At 48.3% G+C, this 17,368-nt stretch overlaps 1 protein-coding gene across 1 annotated transcript in view; it reads left to right on the top strand.

Annotated features, from left to right (window-relative positions):
* NSG2 (neuronal vesicle trafficking associated 2) overlaps positions 1-17,158 on the top strand; it is a 59,960-nt gene extending 42,802 nt beyond the window's left edge. Inside the window, exons 4-5 of the mRNA XM_065873964.1 lie at positions 11,694-11,804; positions 15,343-17,158. Coding sequence (XP_065730036.1) covers positions 11,694-11,804; positions 15,343-15,534 — 303 coding nt within the window. The 3' untranslated portion in view covers positions 15,535-17,158. The remainder of the gene's footprint in view (positions 1-11,693; positions 11,805-15,342) is intronic.
* Positions 17,159-17,368: the final 210 nt, after the last annotated feature.

Consider the following 17,368-nt stretch of genomic DNA (forward strand, 5'->3'; position numbering starts at 1 on the left):
ATCATTTTTGCCTTCATGTGGCAATTTGCTGTTTGCATTATTCATCTCGGTTGTGCCCCATGACAGTTTTGGGGCCGCTTTGCAGATGGTGAAGTTGAGGCCTCTCTTCTTCTGGGGTGGCTCGGACTAGGCTTGTGACGATGTCCTACGTGATCAGAGACGGTTGGATGGGCCACAGATGGGTGAAATGGGAAGAAGCAGAAGGAATCAAGATTTATGCAGGGAGGCACGTGGATAGGAACAAATAACAAGCGTGTAAAAACGAACTGGATGGAGATGGTGGCAGAATTGTAATGGGCGTTTCTCCTCTTGGATTTCCAATATTGTTCTTATAATGGTACAATACATTTTTAATAAAAATAAACTCTAACATAGTTATAGATTTACTGGCAATATAGCTGGACTTCTGCGTTAGACAGACCTGAGTTCAAACACTCAGTTCTCACCTCATATAGGGAAAGTCTTTCCATTTGCCTCTGATAGACCATCTGTAAAATGGGCACATTGATAGTGCCTTCCCCATAGAATTGTGAGGACACAAAATGATGTAACGTGCGTGTGCTCCCCCTGGATGCTAACGAAGGTCATTACTTTGGGCCAGGCCTATGCTTGAGGGCTTCAGACACTAGCACATTCTGCCTCACAACAGCCGGTGGAGAGAAGTAGGCAGAGGATTCCAAAGGACAATCAGCTTGCCCAGGAACACAGTAATAAGTGACACAGCTGGGCTTTCAGACTGACAATCCAGCTCCAAAGACTCGACTCTATTCATTACTTGGTGCTAGGGAGAAGGCCAGGGAAACCAGGGTGTCATTTGGGCAGAATTTATGGATTCCGTGATTCCCTCGCACTTTCCTCTTAAGCCCTATTGTCAGGATCTTTGGGGCAGAGCCAGGAGCAGGGTGCCGGGTGGTCTAATTCTGTCTCTGGAGGTTCCAGCTGTCACATACAAAAGATGAATGTCTGTTGGGAAGCTCTGTTTTTATCTCCCCACAAAGTTTAATTTCTCTGTTATGAGTGGTTCTATTGCTTTGAGATTTCCAGGGTTTGCATTCTTCATAAAGAAGGACGGTTTATTCGGTATCGTGGTGCCGAGATGCTGCAGTACATGAATGTTAACGAAGTTCATGTTTCCTGGCATAATGAGGGTCCTAGATCAGCACCCTGGCTTGGCAGACAGTGGGAAGGTTTTTGTTTTTCTCCTCTCTCTTCCTAACTCCTGGGGTTTCATGTCTGTGGTGACACATCCTCCTAGAATAAGTTTACAGTATACATCGCCTTGCTTCATTGCACTATTGCGAGCAAATGCAGCAGCAGGACTGAGGAATATTTATCAGAAAGTCTGTTAAGGTAGTGTTTAAGGTTGAGGGCTACAGAATCAGATATTCCACAGTTCCAGTCAGGCTCTGCTACTTCAATAACCACGTGAACTCAGACAAGTTACTCTGTGCCTTAGTGTGCATGGGGGGACTGTAAAACGGGGGTAATACTTAGGCTTATAGGGCTATCATGAGGATTAGAGGAGATATTATATGAAAAGCTCTTGACACAGTATCAGTGCACTATTACAGTCAATAAGTGATTGCTATTATCGGTTAAGCCCAGGGGCCAGGACAACGCTGGATAATTTATAGACATCATCTCATTTAATCATCACACCAACCTTGTGGGGTGGGATTTTTGTTTCCATTTAACAGAAGAGGAAACGGGAGCTCAGAGAGGTGAAGCATCTTGCTGAAGGTCATACAGCTCATCAGAGGCAGAAGCAGAATGGGAACCTTGTAGGGATGGGGCCACAGCTACTGCAGAGAACTGCACGGACGTTGACTAGAGTGAAGGTCTAATTCACCCAGCCATCAGAGAAAAGCTTCCCGTCTTTTAGGACATAGCAGGCAGACAAGGAGATTGTTTCAGGGGCAAAACTAATCATTTCCCAGCATCATACAGACTACTTCAGATGACCCAATGCAATGATTTTATCCAGTTACCCTGTCAGGTGTGGAACAGTTAAAAGCGGCCCTAAAATTCACTCTTGGTAGTGTTTTGTGTCAAAAATGAAGAAAGAGGTGTGGCGGTAGGGAATGTGGGATGTACATTCTGCTCTGTGCCAGGTCATGAGCTGGGACCACAGAGGCAAACATACAATAGAATGGATAGTCGTGATACAGGGGGCTGAGTGCTAAGTGGTGAAGGGAAAAAAAGTGTGGTGAGAACACAAATTGGCAAGGGAAGGCTTCCCAGGTGAGATGAGGTGTTGTAAGTTGGGCTTTGAAGCATGACTAGGAGTTCTCCAAGGAAAAAAGGGCTGAAAAGGTATACAAGAGAAATACATGTTGAGAAATGGCAGTCTTCCTGAGTGGTTGGAGCCTTTGAAGTACCTGCTGAGAAGCATGGCAGATGATATGGAGAGACGGAGGAGTGCACATCTATATAGCACATATGCCAGACACTGTGGGAAAGCACCCTGGGGCTGCCACAGCCAGTGACCACACACTGGATTAATGCAATAGAAATTCATCCTTTCCCAGTTCTGGAGATCAGTGGTTCAACATCAAGGTGTTGGCAGGGCCATGCTCCCTCTGAAGGCTAGAGAAGGATCTATCTTTGCCTCTTCTAGCTTCTGGTAGCTCCAGGTGTCCCTTGGCTTGTGGCTGCATCACTCCAATCCCTGCCTCCCTATTCACATGCCCTTCTCTTCTCTCTGTGTGTTTGTCTCCCTCTGTGTGTCTCACATAATGGGACTTGTCCTTGGATTTAGGACCCACCTGCACAATCCAGGGATGATTTCATCTCAAGAGCATTAGCTTACTTACATCTACACAGACCTCTTTTCCAAATAAGATCATATTTACAGGTTCTGGTGATTAAGACGTGGACATATCTTTTGAGAGGCCACCATTCAACGCACTATAGGGCTTCCCATCCATTACTGATTTAATCCTCAGAACTCTGAGGGGCAGATACTACTATTACTCCCCTTTGCAGAAGTGGACACTTGTTGAAACAGTTAAAGGTAAACTGTACGAGAGCAGGAACCTCACTGTCCTCCTCAGCACCGTACGCCCAGTGTGTAGAATTCTCTCTGGCACATGTAAGTGCTTAATATTTAGTGAATAAACGCTTTACGAGAAGTTTAGCATAGGCTACGAGCCCAGGCCATACTCTAGAGGGTTAGACTCCTGACTATATTACTTAATTAGCTGTGTGACCTTGAGAAAATTATGTAACCTCTCTGTGCCTTAGTCTAAAAAGTGAAAATGTACCATCTTGTAGGGCTGTTGTAAGAATAAATCCACATGAATGGATAAAGAAGATGTGGCACATATATACAATGGAATGTTACCCAGCCATAAAGAGAAACGAAATTGAGTTATTTGTAGTGAGGTGGATGGACCTAGAGTCTGTCATACAGAGTGAAGTAAGTCAGAAAGAGAAAAACAAATACCGTATGCTAACACATATATATGGAATCTAAAAAAAAAAATGGTCATGAAGAACCTAGGGGTAAGACGGGAATAAAGACACAGACCTACTAGAGAATGGACTTGAGGATATGGGGAGGGGGAAGGGTAAGCTGGGACGAAGTGAGAGAGTGGCATGGACATATATACACTACCAGATGTAAAATAGATAGCTAGTGGGAAGCAGCCGCATAGCACAGGGAGATCAGCTTGGTGCTCTGTGACCACCTAGAGGGGTGGGATAGGGAGGATGGGAGGGAGACACAAGAGGGAGGAGATGTGGGGATATATGTATATGTATAACTGATTCACTTTGTTATAAAGCAGAAACTAACACACCAATGTAAAGCAGTTATACTCCAATAAAGATGTTTAAAAAAAAAAAAGAATAAATCCACGTCCAGTGCTGAGAAAAGTGCCTGGCACACAATCTGTGCTTAGTAAACGGAAGTGTGTTGTATTACTCCACACTGCCTCTCAGGAGGGGAGGCATACAGGTGGTGGTTAATTAGAGTGCTCTGGGAAAAGTGTGTCAGGAGCGGTGAGCAGACAGGGCAGTGGCTAAATACCACCTGAAGACTCTGGGGAAGAGAAGAAACTTGACCTGGGTCTAGGATGAGCAGCAGCTTGATGGACTTGGGAGGGGAAGCTGGCATTCTGGGCAGAGGGCCCAGCAGTGCCGGAGCTTCGAGGTGGGGGAAATGAGGGTGCAATCAGGCAGCGGGGGGAGGGGTTGGGGCCAAAGAGGCACATCGAGTTTCCATCAGGAAGGGCCTTGTCTGCTCTGTAACGAGTTCAGACTTGACCCTGTAGGTGTGATGGCTCATTCACCAGGGAAGCAGCAATGTTCAGGTGGGCTTGTTAGAAAGTCTAGGGTGGTCTTAGAAGCCGGGAGGCTGGAGGCCAGGAGAGCAGCAGGGAGGCCGCTGCATGCAGGGGTGAGGTGATGGTGGTCCTACCCAGGGAAGTTATGCTGAAGATGGTGGAGAGAAATGAACAAACCACACCAGAGGCAGAAGTTCCGGGAACTGGTGGCTGACGGGTGGGGCTGGGGACAGAAGTGGGAGGCCTGGCAGGGTTGGCTGCAGGACAACCCACTCGCCTCTGGACCTCTGCAAGGTCCAGAGGCGAGTGGGCAGAGCTGCTTCCCACCACAGCTGAGGGGAAGACAGCAGGCTGGTTCTGGCATGGTGAGTTCAAGGTGCCCTTGAGGTACCTTGAAGCATTGTTCAGACTTATCTTTTACTAAATGTGGTACCTGAAGCAAGTCACCTAACCTCTCAGAGCCTCAGTTTCCCCATCAGCTAAATGGGGTTAAGAATTCTACTTTCTTCATATGATGGTGGTGATGTTAGTATACGGTAAGCTCCCAATAACTCTTAGCATCTTTTGTTACTGTGACTACCACTACTGCTGCCATTATCACTATATGGAAGTGTGGATCACAGGGTGGTCACCATGACTGCCATTTCAGTGCACCTTCACCAGAGGCCCTGGCTGTACACTCTAAGTTCTTCCTCTATTCTCTCCCTGACCTATGCTCAAAAGCTGGAGGAGAGATCTTGGGCAGCTCTTAGCTGATGCTAACCCAAACCCTGAGTTTTTTCAAGGTTAAGGTACTTTATTTTGAGCATGTGTATGGGCGGGTGGTGGAAGGGGTTGAGACTAGGGGCTGGAGAAGTACAGATGTTTCAGTGCCCCACCCCATCCCATGTGATGTGGTTTGGACCAGGTTGAGTGTCTGCGTGTGTGTATGTGGGGAGTAAGGGTGTGCGTGTGTGTGTGTGCGTGTGTATATGGATGTGTTCATCCTCCAGGTCTTAAGTCAATTCAGCATTTCAGTTCAGGAAGTGTTTATGGGTGACCCCCACCGTGGGAGCCATGGTGCTGGGTACAGAGGAAAGGATGAGATTGCTGGCTGCCCAGTGCACTCCCAGCAGAGGGAGGGTTCAGAGGTATGAGGAGGTAAGGATGACATGGTGGGTCCCATCAGGGCAGCCCAAGCAGGCCCCAGGTACAGAGCAGGGCAGGATCAGGTGTTCAGGGAAGGGGCCCCAGGGCTGAGCCAGGAGGTTGATGAGGAAGGACACGGTAGTGGGGATGATGTGTTCTAGGGCTGGGCAAGGCACGGATAAGCATGACAGAAGGAGCCCTCAGCAGCCTGGGGGTGGGTGGTGGCTGGAGGGGAAACTGTGAGCTAGGGAGCGGTGGCCTAAGAGGCTGGAGGGTGGCAGAGGGACGCAAGGCTGAGCAGGACGTTACCTGGAAAACACTGGATGGAAGCTGGAGGAAGCTCCTCTCCTGGGCAGGACAAGGGTGATCTTGGTCTCCAAAGGCCTATAGGGTCTCACCTCAGCACTCTTTCCCCCTTGCCCCTTCTCCCATCTCAGTCAGACCGCTTCTTCCAGGTCCACTGAGACCCTGAGCTCCTCTTGTTTTTAGGGGTTTGGGGCTGCGCCTCGGTCTAGGTGGCTCTGGCCCAGGGTCTTCTTGTGTGGGCCTCTTTCTCCCACCCTTGCCCACCATATCCGAGGCTCCCCTCCTATTCACTGTTCCAGATCCTGCTGTGGTCTTGTTTTGAAGTTATTTATTTGGTGATTTGCTAGTTCGGCGTCTGACCCTCTCCCTGCCGTAAACTCCCACTGTATGGCGGCATCTGGCTCACAGTGGGCCCTTTAATAAACACATGCTGAGTGAATGAAGGGATGAGCAGGGAGATGGGGAGCAGAGAGGACCCAATCTCTAAGGAAACACTCAAGTCAGCATTGAGAACTTGTTTATTTCTAATCCCAGGCTGTTCCTTTCAGGAGGTAAAGCCAAGGGCTTTAGAGTGTTTCCAAGCAACAAGGCTATATAAACTGAGTCAATCAATATTGATGTGTTGCTGGCTTTCACATTCAGAGGTGCTCTATGGGGGAAGTGGGGACTGCTCTCCCGGGTCCTCTGAGGCTCCCCTGCCACATCGGGAGCTTTACTGCAGGGCCCAAGCACTAGGACCTCTGACTTCCAAGAATCTAATCCATCGGAAAGGGAGAGGCCAGCTTCAGGATGCCCCACGGAGACCCGTCTTCAGGAAAAATCTCACCCTGGAACCAATCAGAAACCTTGGTCTCCCCCTCCCACCCCAGCCAATAGCCAACACTGACTCGGTCATTAAGAATAGGAATCCAGACCCAGCTCGACATCCTCCTTCCTCCTGGGAGTCAGCCCCTTCCTCCTTCCTTTTCACACCACTCTGCTCACCTCCCAGGCCTTCTCAAGCCATTGACCCCTTCCACCCTTACAGCCCCAGGTCTGGCCTATTTAGGGCATATGTCCTGGTGCATCAGCCTCCCTGCCTCCGGCGTTGCCCCTGCAAACCTGCTTCAATTTCCACCTCACTCCTCCCTTCCCCCACCATACCATCTTTCCAAAACGTAATTCTAATCCTGTCATTCCCCTGCTTAAAACCTTCAGGGGCTCTCTGCCACCCTGGAGATAAAGCCCAAGTTTTAGCTTGGTCCTTCCTTATCTATTCTCTTCCTACCTACCCATTGCCCGAGGCCTGTCTCTCCCTCACTTGCATACTCCGGACCAGCCATGACAAACCATATGATGTTTCCAGAACAGCCCCAGCTTCTGCACTGTGGCAGGTGTGACTTCCCCCGCTCAGAACCTTCTTCCTCCCCTATCCTGGCATTCTTCCCTGAAGTTACTTCCGGAGTCACCTCCCACAGGAGACCTTCCCTGATCTCCCCACCCGCAGGCCTGTTAGGTCCAGCAGCCCTCTGTGCTGATGTCCTCACTCATGGTGCCACCCTTGTGTTACACGGTGCCTGTGTCCTCCTGTCCACCTCTCCCCCTCCCTGTGGGCTGTGAAGACTTGAGGTGGGGCTTGTGCCCGATTCACAGCCCTGAACTCTCTGACCTCCACAGGCTTTTAAGGAATGACCGACCTCTAGTTGTTGCAGAAGTTACCAAGACTCAGGGCGGGGAGGCAGACTTATCTTTGCCTAAAACGGCCTCCCATCACCCTCGTGCCGGGGCCATGGAACACGTGGCAGAAGTTAGCCTTGCTCGGAAGAATGCCCTGAGGTGGGCTGCACCTCTGGCGTCCCAGTCAGCATCAGATCTTGACTCTGATGGTCATATAGGCCACCCTGACTGGGGTCTGTGTCCCGCACTCTTCTCAATACTTGCCCGCACACAGCAACTGCCTTGGGATTCTGATGTAATTGGTCTGAGACGGAGCCAGAGCATCAGGATCGCTTAAAACCCTGCCCAGGTGATTCTAAGCTCAAGGACCCTCATACATAGTCATACTGGAGTAGCGGCTCTCATGTCTGGCTGTACATTAAAATCACCTGGAGAGTGCCCTGGACCCACCATCCCTGACCAGATAAATCAGAATCCACCGGGGTGGTGGCCATCTAGGCATCAGCACTGAATCCTTTAGGATCCCCCTCTCTCTCTCCTCTCCTCTCTCTCTTTTCTTTTTTCAGAAACATTTGCTGTGCTTACCCTGTCAAGCCATAGGAGTGCTATGGGGAATCAGATCCTGCCCCTCCTAGGTGGAGGCTGTTAACTCAGGGCTGTTAGGAATGAAAGAGGTCCCCCCCACCACCAAAAAAAAACCCCACCATAACGGGAACCTGTCTCACAGCCAGCCTGCCGGGCCCTGCTTCAGCTCCCAGCTCCATCACCAGCCTGCTGGGAACCAGGGGAAGCGTCCAGCCCTGCCTGGGGATGCCCACACTGGAGTCTTGTCCTGGTTCCGAGTCAGTTAAGAGACCTGGCTCTCTGCTCAGTCGGAGATTGGGGCTGTATGGGGTCATTTGGAGGGGGAGCTCTGTGAGGGTTCCCCCAGATCCTGCCTCAGGTGGTGGCAGGGCGGGCTGCAGCTCTCGACTTTTCCTTTGCATGTTCAAGGTCTGCGACCATGGAGGCGACCGTGAGCGTGTCTGTCCCCGTCATGGGGGCAGCTCTGATGAGGGGGTGCTAGCAGGAGTTTAAGGTCCATTTGACACAGTCAGCCGGAGCTCTGGGCATGTTTTAGAAAGTTGAGGTAAAATTCACATACCATAAAGTTGAGAACGTAGAGTGAAAAATCCAGTGGCATGGAGTACATTCACGATGTGGTGCAACTATCACCTCGATCTAGTTCCAAAAGGTTTTCATTACCCCAAAAGGAAACTCTATCCCCATTAGCAGTCATTCCCTGTTCCCCGCATCCCAGCCCCTGGCAACCACCAGTCTGCGCTCCGTCTCTATGGATTTACCTATTCTCGATATTTTGTACAAATGGAATCATACAATATGTGGCCTTGCATTTAGCATGTTTTCGAGGCCCATCCACATTTGTACGAGAACTTCATTCCTTTTTATTGCTGAATAATATTCTATTGTACAGTTAGACCATAATTCGTTTACCCACTCATCAGTTGATTATGTTTGGGCTATTTCTACCTTTTGGCTATTGGGAAAACTGGGCATCTAAAATTCTTTACATCTATACTCCAAACACCTGCTGACTGGGTGTTCTTAGGTCCTCAGCAATGAGTAGTGGTCTCGGGTGGCTCCTGTCCCTGTACTAATCAAATACTATCTTTGGAGGTTCTAAGGGATGTATACGTCTTTGGGGGCACCTCTTGCTCCAAATTCTGGCCTTTGACATCTCCATCTCTCTCCACATCTTGCTGGGTGACTCCAGTCTGACCTCTGTACCATCTCACCCCATGCTGTCACCACCCTAATCCTGGGGAGGAGGCTGATGAGTGAGCAAGATGCTGCAGCTGAGGGTTTGGGATGTGAATGGAGAGGGTGGACAGGACATTGTGTGGACAGTAGTTCAGAACTGAATTGTATGTGTCACCATGTAAAAGGAAAAAACATTTTTTTCTCTATAGTCTCACTTCTGACGCCAAATGTGTAGGGTTTTTTCCGTACCACGTACTTTTCCAGTTCTTGGTGGAGGTTGCCTGGATTTCCTACAACTTAACTCAACTCTGACATTAACTGTCCTGAGTCAGCACAGACCCCACAGGTCGAGGGCTCAGTCCCACAAGACTGCCTCCACTTCAGACGTCAGTCACAAATCTCAGGTTGACATCTGAACTTCTGACTGACTGGCTATAAACTGGGGGCTTCTGCAACCTCCCCCACAGGTTCAGTGATTTGCTGGAATGGCTCACAGAACTCAGGAGAGCACTTTACTTACTATTACTGGTTCATTATGAAGGATGATAAAGCCAGATGAGGAGATACATGGGATGAGGTCTGGAAGGGTCCCGAGCACAGGAGTTTCTGTCCCAGTGGAGTTTGGGGTACACCACCCTCAGGGGCATGGATGTGTTCTTGTTCACCAGCCTGGAAGCTTTCTGAGCCCCTTTGATTAGGGTTTTCTGGAGGCTTCATGATTTATTAAAGCATTGTCCATGGGTGGTTAACTTCATCTCCAGCCCCTCTTCCCTCCCTGGAGGTCGGGGAGGCAGTTAAGTTACAACGCTCCAATCAATGGTTCGTTCCTCTGGCAACCAGCCCCCATCCTTAGGGACTTCCCAAAAGTTACCTCATAACATAATATAACAACATTAACTCAGATGTAGTTGAAAGGGGGTTGTTATGAATAATAGAAGCTGCTCCTTTCACCTTTATGGATCAGAGTTATTTCAGGAACTGGGCACAAAAACCAAATATTACAACAAAAGATGCTGCTACCCTGCTCTTATCACTTAGGAAATTACAAGTGTTTTAGCTCTGTGCCAGGAACCGGGAACAAGACCAGATAGATTTATCTCTTACATCACAATGGCACATCGTCCTAAAACTTCATACACACACATGCACAGGAACTTCTCACAGACAGTGTCTGCCCATAGGATTCAGATGGACGTCTCCCACACCCATCTTCCTCTTTTCCTTTTCAAATTCCTTCCATCCAGTATTTACAGCTGCTAACAAATGACTCCATTCGGAGTAATGTAGAATCCCATCTCCTCCTGTCCTTATAAACCATGTCCTGAGGTGGGAAGGAGATGGGATAGGGACGCCCCCCCACCCCCCCAAAGTTGATTTTATTTTTCTTCTGAATCACAATAAGACTTCTCTCCATGATAGGAATTCTACCATATTTCTAGGCCAACTGACTCAAAAGCCCAGCAGCTTTAAAAATAACATGAAAAAAGTCTGCTTATAACACTAGGTGCCCAGCATCATGGGGGTTACTCTACCATTTTTTACACAGGCGGTGGGATGGGGCCAGTGCAAACCTGGAGTTGCCTCTGAAATTAGCTACTTAGTCCTTTCTGGTAAATCCTGTTGGTGACTTCAGTTTGTTTGGTGGTGTATTATTTTTAAAGCTTACTTGTTGATAATGGTTAGGAGCTGGGCTTTTAGTATGAGCAATTTGGAGACCATTAGATGCTTCTGAGCAGAGAAGGGACATGCCTTGAGTTCAAGTCTGAATGGACTTCTCAGGTTGCTGTGTGTGAATACATGTAGGGGTCGAGGAGGCCCCTAGCTAGAAGGCAGTTTCAGTACTGCAGGTGAGAGGTGATGATGGCTTTGGCCACAAAAGAGATGATTCAGGGGGTCAGAAGTGATTGGATTATGGATGTGTTGGAAGGCAGAAATGACAGCTTCTGCCGGTAACTAGGACGTAGAATGGGGGAAGAAGAGAGTCAGAGATGACTTCAAACTTTTTGGCCTGAGTGACTGCAAAGGTGGGGTTGACATTTCCTGAGATAGGTAAAAATGCGGGGCGTGGAGCAGGTTTAGGATGGGAGGGAAGCAGGAGTTTTGTTTGAGAACACACTTCAGGTGAGTACTGGACGTCCAAGTGGAGGTAGAATGAGCATTGATACCTGAGACTGGAAATCAGCAGTGGCAGGGAGGGAGGTGATGGGAGGCAGGAACACCGTAAGTGAGGGCTTAACGGTCATCCCCCTGCCTCCACAGAATTAACAGGAAAAGTAAATGGGGAGGGGGTGGAAATCACACATTGGGCCAAGACGGAGCTTCCGAGAGTTTCTGGAAGAAGGAGACACCGAGACCCAAAGACTGCAGATGGTTTGCTCAGGCTCACACTCCAAGTTGGTGACAGAGCTGAGACAGAGCTGGTTCTTTGGGCCCCTGGCCACCCCCTACTCTTTCTAACATACCAGGCTGCCTATCGGCTCTGGGTTTCGAAGGCTGCACCATGTGGATGGAAGGCAGGCAAGCTGAGGCTGGAGGATTCTGTTTTGTTTTCTCCAGGTCACCATCCTCGTCAGCCTGGCCCTAGCTTTCCTCGCCTGCATCGTGTTCCTGGTGGTTTACAAAGCCTTCACCTATGACCACAGCTGCCCAGAAGGATTTGTCTATAAGGTAAGGGGCTTCTGGCAGGGGAGTGGCCCAGGTGACTGTCAGCTTCAATTAAAGGGTTTATCAATGTCTTCTTTTCATTGACATTTAAATTCTGGGTATGGCAACCTCCCTACAGACTGTTTAAAATGTAAGATGTGTCCGAAGAAAATGAAAACACTAATTTGAAAAGATGCATGCACCCCAATGTCCATAGCAGCATTATTTACAATAGCCAAGATATGGAAGCAACCTAAGTGTCCATCCATGATGAATGGATAAGGAAGATGTGGTACATATATACAATGGAATATTGCTCAGCCACAAAAAGAATGAAAGTTTGCCATTTGCAGCAACACAGATGGACTTGGAGGGTATTATGCTACGTGAAATATGTCAGACAGAGAAAGACAAATACTGTATGATATCACTTGTATGTGGAATCTAAAAAGTACCTCAAACTAGTAGATATAACATAAAAGGAATAGACTCACAGATATAGAGAACAAACTAGTAGTTACCAGTGCAGAGAGGGAAGTAGGGAGAGGCAAGATAGGGGTAGGGGATTTAAAAGTACAAACTACTATGTGTAAAATAAGTTAAGTTGTAATGATATATTGTACAGCACAGGGAATATAGCCAATATTTTATACTAACTATAAGTGTAGAAACTGTGACTCATGAAATTATACACCTGAAACTTATAAAATATGGTAAATCAACTATACCTCAATAAAAAAGAAAACTTTATGCACTCAATAAAGGCGTTGAAATACGTAAAAATGTTAGTATAAAGAAATGCATAAGTAACACCAAGACAAAACTGATGGTGGCAATCTAAAATTTTTTTCTAAAAAGTTGTATCTTCACAATAAATTTTGATATGAAATAAAAAATTACAAGAGGGCTTCCCTGGTGGCGCAGTGGTTGAGAGTCCGCATGCCGATGCAGGGGACACGGGTTTGTGTCCCGGTCCGGGAAGATCCCACATGCTGCGGAGCGGCTGTGCCCGTGAGCCATGGCCGCTGAGTTTGCACGTCCGGAGCCTGTGCTCCGCAACGGGAGAGGTCACAACAGTGAGAGGCCCGCGTACCGCAAAAAAAAAAAAAAAAAAAAAAATTACAAGAAAAAAAAAGTCATAAATGTCCGGCAAGGAGTTTTCAGGCTTGCGTGAAGGACTCGGTCTCAAGTAGGCAGTAGACGGCCTTCTCCCAGATGGCCCTTGCTTCGACTGCCCATCCGCATCTGGGAGAGCTCACTCCTGCTGCAAATAGACTTCCGTCTCCAGAGCGCTCTGCCTAGGTGTGAGTCTTCCCGGTTTGATGGCTGGTTTCTTCTTCCTGCAGAGACGTGAAGACAGGGAGCAGAGCTTCTGAGGTGGCCTCCCCCAATCCTGCAGCTGGGCCCTTTCCCCATCACCTTCACTCTGACTGTGCTCCTTCCCTTGCAAAACTGAACCGGCTGCATGAGCCCCGGGCATCCCCTCGCCCCTCTGAGTCTCAGGTTTCTCGCCTGCAATGGGCGTCAATAATGTCTGCCCACAGGATTTTGGAGAAAATTTAAATAAAATCGGTTAGCAAAGGGCCTGCTAGAGAATGGGCTCTCGACAAATGTTAGTGGTAGTAACATTTCAGAGCTGAAACGAATATTTATAAATTACCATTTACTGAGTACCCATTCTATGTCACCCCCTACCTAGACATTTTCATAAACGGTATCTCAGTTGAGCTCTCCACCCATTCTGAAAAATAGGTTTTTTTGCCCCCATTTTACATCTGAGGAAACGGAGATGAAGAGCGTTTTGTTATGAGTTTTCTAAGACATCACAGATGCTCCAGGATAATAGTGAAGAAAAAAAGGTGCTGCATTGGAGTGAGAAAAGGGGAGGTCAGGGATGTTTACTTCTATTTTCAGAAAGAAATTCTGAATGGATAAATTTTAAAAAAGTAAGAAAAATGGTGACTCAGGTGGGCAGGGAGGGGACAGAAAGAATAGGGACGAGGAGCAAGGCTTCTCTGGATGTATCTTGCTCTACATTCGTCCTCGATGTGTATCAATGTTTGATGTATTTGTAAAGATAAATAAATAAAAAATAATTCCTGAAATTAAATACAAGCTAAAATCTAGCTGTATATCAAGTTGGGAACATAAACTTACCGAGAAAATAAATATTCCAAATGACTGTAGAATGCAGTATATTGACTGTACAGCCTCAGTGGCATATATTCTAAGGACACAGAGAGCTGCAGGGAAATCCTATAGTTCCTTCAGTAGTCCAACTATTACTCATAATATTGCTGTTATTTTGTGACCATTTGATATATATTGTAGGATAATGCAAATATATAATTATATTAATGTTGTGAGGAACCAAGGCTTTTGGTATAAGAGAAAAGAGTTACAACTATCCAATCAAGGGAACGAAATGGACAGCAGTCGGCTGCAGACAATGGCCCAGAGGAGGAGTTAGGGGGTGGGTGAATCAGCCAGGTAAAGAGCTACCAAGTGTCTACTGTAACCCCACAGTCAGTAAGCAGAGCATGTTGACCTTGAATTAGTATCATCAGCAGCTTCCTCCCTCCCTCTCTCTCCCTTTTTCTTTCTTTTCTTCCTCTCTCTCTTTCTCCCTTCATTCCTTCCTTCTTTCTCTTTCTTTCCCTCCTTCCTTCCTTCCTTCCTTCGTCTCCCTCCCTCCTTCACTCTCTCTCTTTCTTTCTTTTCTTTTCTTTCTCTTTCTTTCTTTTTCTTTCTCTCTTTCTTCCCTCCTTCCTTCCTTCCCCTCTCTCCCTCCCTCCCTCCATCTCTCCCTCTCCCTCCCTCCCTCCCTCCTTCCCGTCCTTCCTTCCTTCCTTCCTCTCTCTCTCTCCCTCCCTCTCTCCATCTCTCCCTCTCCCTCCCTCCCTCCTTTCCTTCCTTCCTTCCTTCCTTCCTTCCTTCCTCTCTCTCTCCCTCCATCCCTCCCTCCTTCTCTCTCTCTCCCTTTCTCTCTTTCTCCTTTACTCTTTATTGAGGTGTAATTGGCATATAACACTATATTAGTCTCAGGTCTACAACATAATGATTGAGTATTCGTATATATTGCAGACTGATCACCACTCTACGTCTAGTTAACATCTATCACCCTGCATAGTTGCAAATTTTTTTCTTGTGATGAGAACTTCTAAGATCTACTCTATTAGCAACTTTCAAAAATGCAACTTTCAGTATTATTAACTACAGTCACCATGCTATGCATTACATCCCCAGGACTTATTTATTTTATAACTGGAAATTTGTACCTTTTGACCACCTTCACCCATTTCTCCTACCACCTCTCCACCTCTGGGAACCTACAACCTAGCATCAGGTTAGTTTCTTCTGGCTTCAAGTAGGTGGCAGCTTTGATGATGGTGATGACGCTGGGGAAAGCCTGATGAGGGCCAGGCGCAGGCCAGGTACCATCCCCCACGCTCTGGCTGAGAGCCTGGCGTGCCTGTGGGCCCCAGGTGGGGTGGCCGTGTTGCAGGGCGGGTTGGAAGCAGTCCACTGAGCTACCCCTGACTCTGTCTCTCTCTTCCCCTAGCACAAGCGCTGTATCCCGGCCTCCCTGGATGCTTACTACTCATCCCAGGACCCCAGTTCCAGAAGCCGCTTCTACACGGTCATCAGCCACTACAGCGTGGCCAAGCAGAGCACTGCCCGGGCCATCGGGCCGTGGCTGTCGGCAGCCGCCGTCATCCACGAGCCCAAGCCGCCCAAGACCCAGGGCCATTAGGGGCCCACCCCCAGCCAGAATCGGGGGCGGAGAGGGGGACCCCCGTGGGCTAAGCCAAGCTCCAGTTATAAGACAACACTGTACTCCCGGGATATGGGGGCGGGGGTGGGGCCGGGGGTGGGGGGTGGGATCTCACCGAAAATCTCCTGCACTGGAGTTGTCTGAATCAATATTTCTTTTCGTCCTTTGGTATGGTTGATTCGTCCCCGAGTCAGGCTCATGTACAAAGGCATGTTTCGTGTTGACTGTTCCCATGTAAGATATTTTCAAAGCCACTGCTTATTATTTGTTAGGAAAATTTAAAAACAGAAGAGGAAAGAAACAAAGAAAGTGAACAAAAAAGAGTTAGACTGGCTGCACCTGGAAGACACTGAAGGGTAGTAAAGAGCACAGATGCTCTGGGCTTCTTGGACAAGAGATGGTAGCTTCAGTGTGAGCTTCGGAAGGTACAGAACTTGTGAGTGATGCAGGCGGGGCTGCTTGCCTTGGCCTCCGGTCTGCAGGGGAGAAATACCGGAAGTTAGGAACTGCTGAGTTGGAGAGAAGGACTGATTTTGGCATTTTTAAGCCCAGGATGCATACAACCCAGAGAGAAAAGCCTCCACCGCGTCGTGTGTTTTGCAAAGTTAGCACAAACTTGTCTGTATGGGCATTGGAGCTGGGGCCAGGCTGCACGGCCTAGGGATGTGTAGGGTATAAGAAACACTGAGCAGCGGGCAGACTTTCTTTGTCTTTCTCTTGTGTTTCTAGCCCTACACCTGGGTACTGCCCAGGAGACAGAAGAGGTAGAAAGAGAAGGAAGGAGAAGCTGCAGGAAGAAAGCCCAGCGTGGGCATGTGACATTTGGCCAAGCTATAAGCACCCAAGTTTAAAATCTGTGTCTGTTTGCTGTTTTCCGAAGTGCTAATAACACGAGGAAGAACAGGAAGGGTCCTAACCAGGAACCTCAGGTGATAGCCAGGGAGGCTTTTCACTGGAGCTGCAGCAAAGCCAAATCATTTCTAAAGGAAGCTAAGACCTGTGGCCGTCTTTTGGCCACTCCTTTGTGTTGACAGTGGGTACCGTCCAAACTCCGCAGTCTGGTTCTGGAAGCTCCTAGCCAGGAGGCAGCATCTGACATTGCCCAGGCCTCCCGTGGCCCTGGTCCCACCTCAGGCGCTTCCACGCGGCTCTCCCGCAAACGTTTTGGGGAGAGCCCCTCTGTGTGGCGTTGGCTCCAGGTCCAGCAAAGCTAGCACTGGCTGGGAGAGGCTGTATGAGATGTGGTACTGGCTCCCCTCGAAGCTCAAACGGGCCATTTAAAGGGCATTTTGTCGTGTGTGGCTTTGCTATGATGCTGAAATCATCGTACATTAATAGCTGGGTAATAAGACAAGCGTAGCTCAAACTAGTCTGCTGAAAGCTATCATCTGACTTTTCCTCCCTCCCCACCCTTCAGTCACCTCGAGTCACTTGTAAATTCGTTGGTCATCTAAAGCGGAATAACAAGTTGTCCCTAGCAAAACTACTGAGCGCTTTATAATTTTGTGGTGTATTTTTGTCGGTAGGTAGCAGAGGCTGAAGTATTTTTTGGTGTAATCCTTGGACTTTTCTGACAGGAAACAAATAAAGATAGATGTGTCTGGGTCTTGACCTTCCTTTGCCTTTTTCTTTATCTTCTGCTCAGTGAGCCTGCTGGGGAAGATGCTGGGAGCAGGGGTCCCCGAGGATGGGTGAGCTCTGGGGGCAGAGTGTCCTGTTAGGCTGGGGCTGGATCTGGGCTGTGGAGGGAACTCCATCCTCAGCCGAATGGGTCTGAAATGATGTTGAGGTCAAAGGCAAAGGACCAAGAGGT

This window comes from Phocoena phocoena, chromosome 3 (genome assembly GCF_963924675.1).
Source record: "Phocoena phocoena chromosome 3, mPhoPho1.1, whole genome shotgun sequence".
Lineage (NCBI taxonomy): Eukaryota > Metazoa > Chordata > Mammalia > Artiodactyla > Phocoenidae > Phocoena > Phocoena phocoena.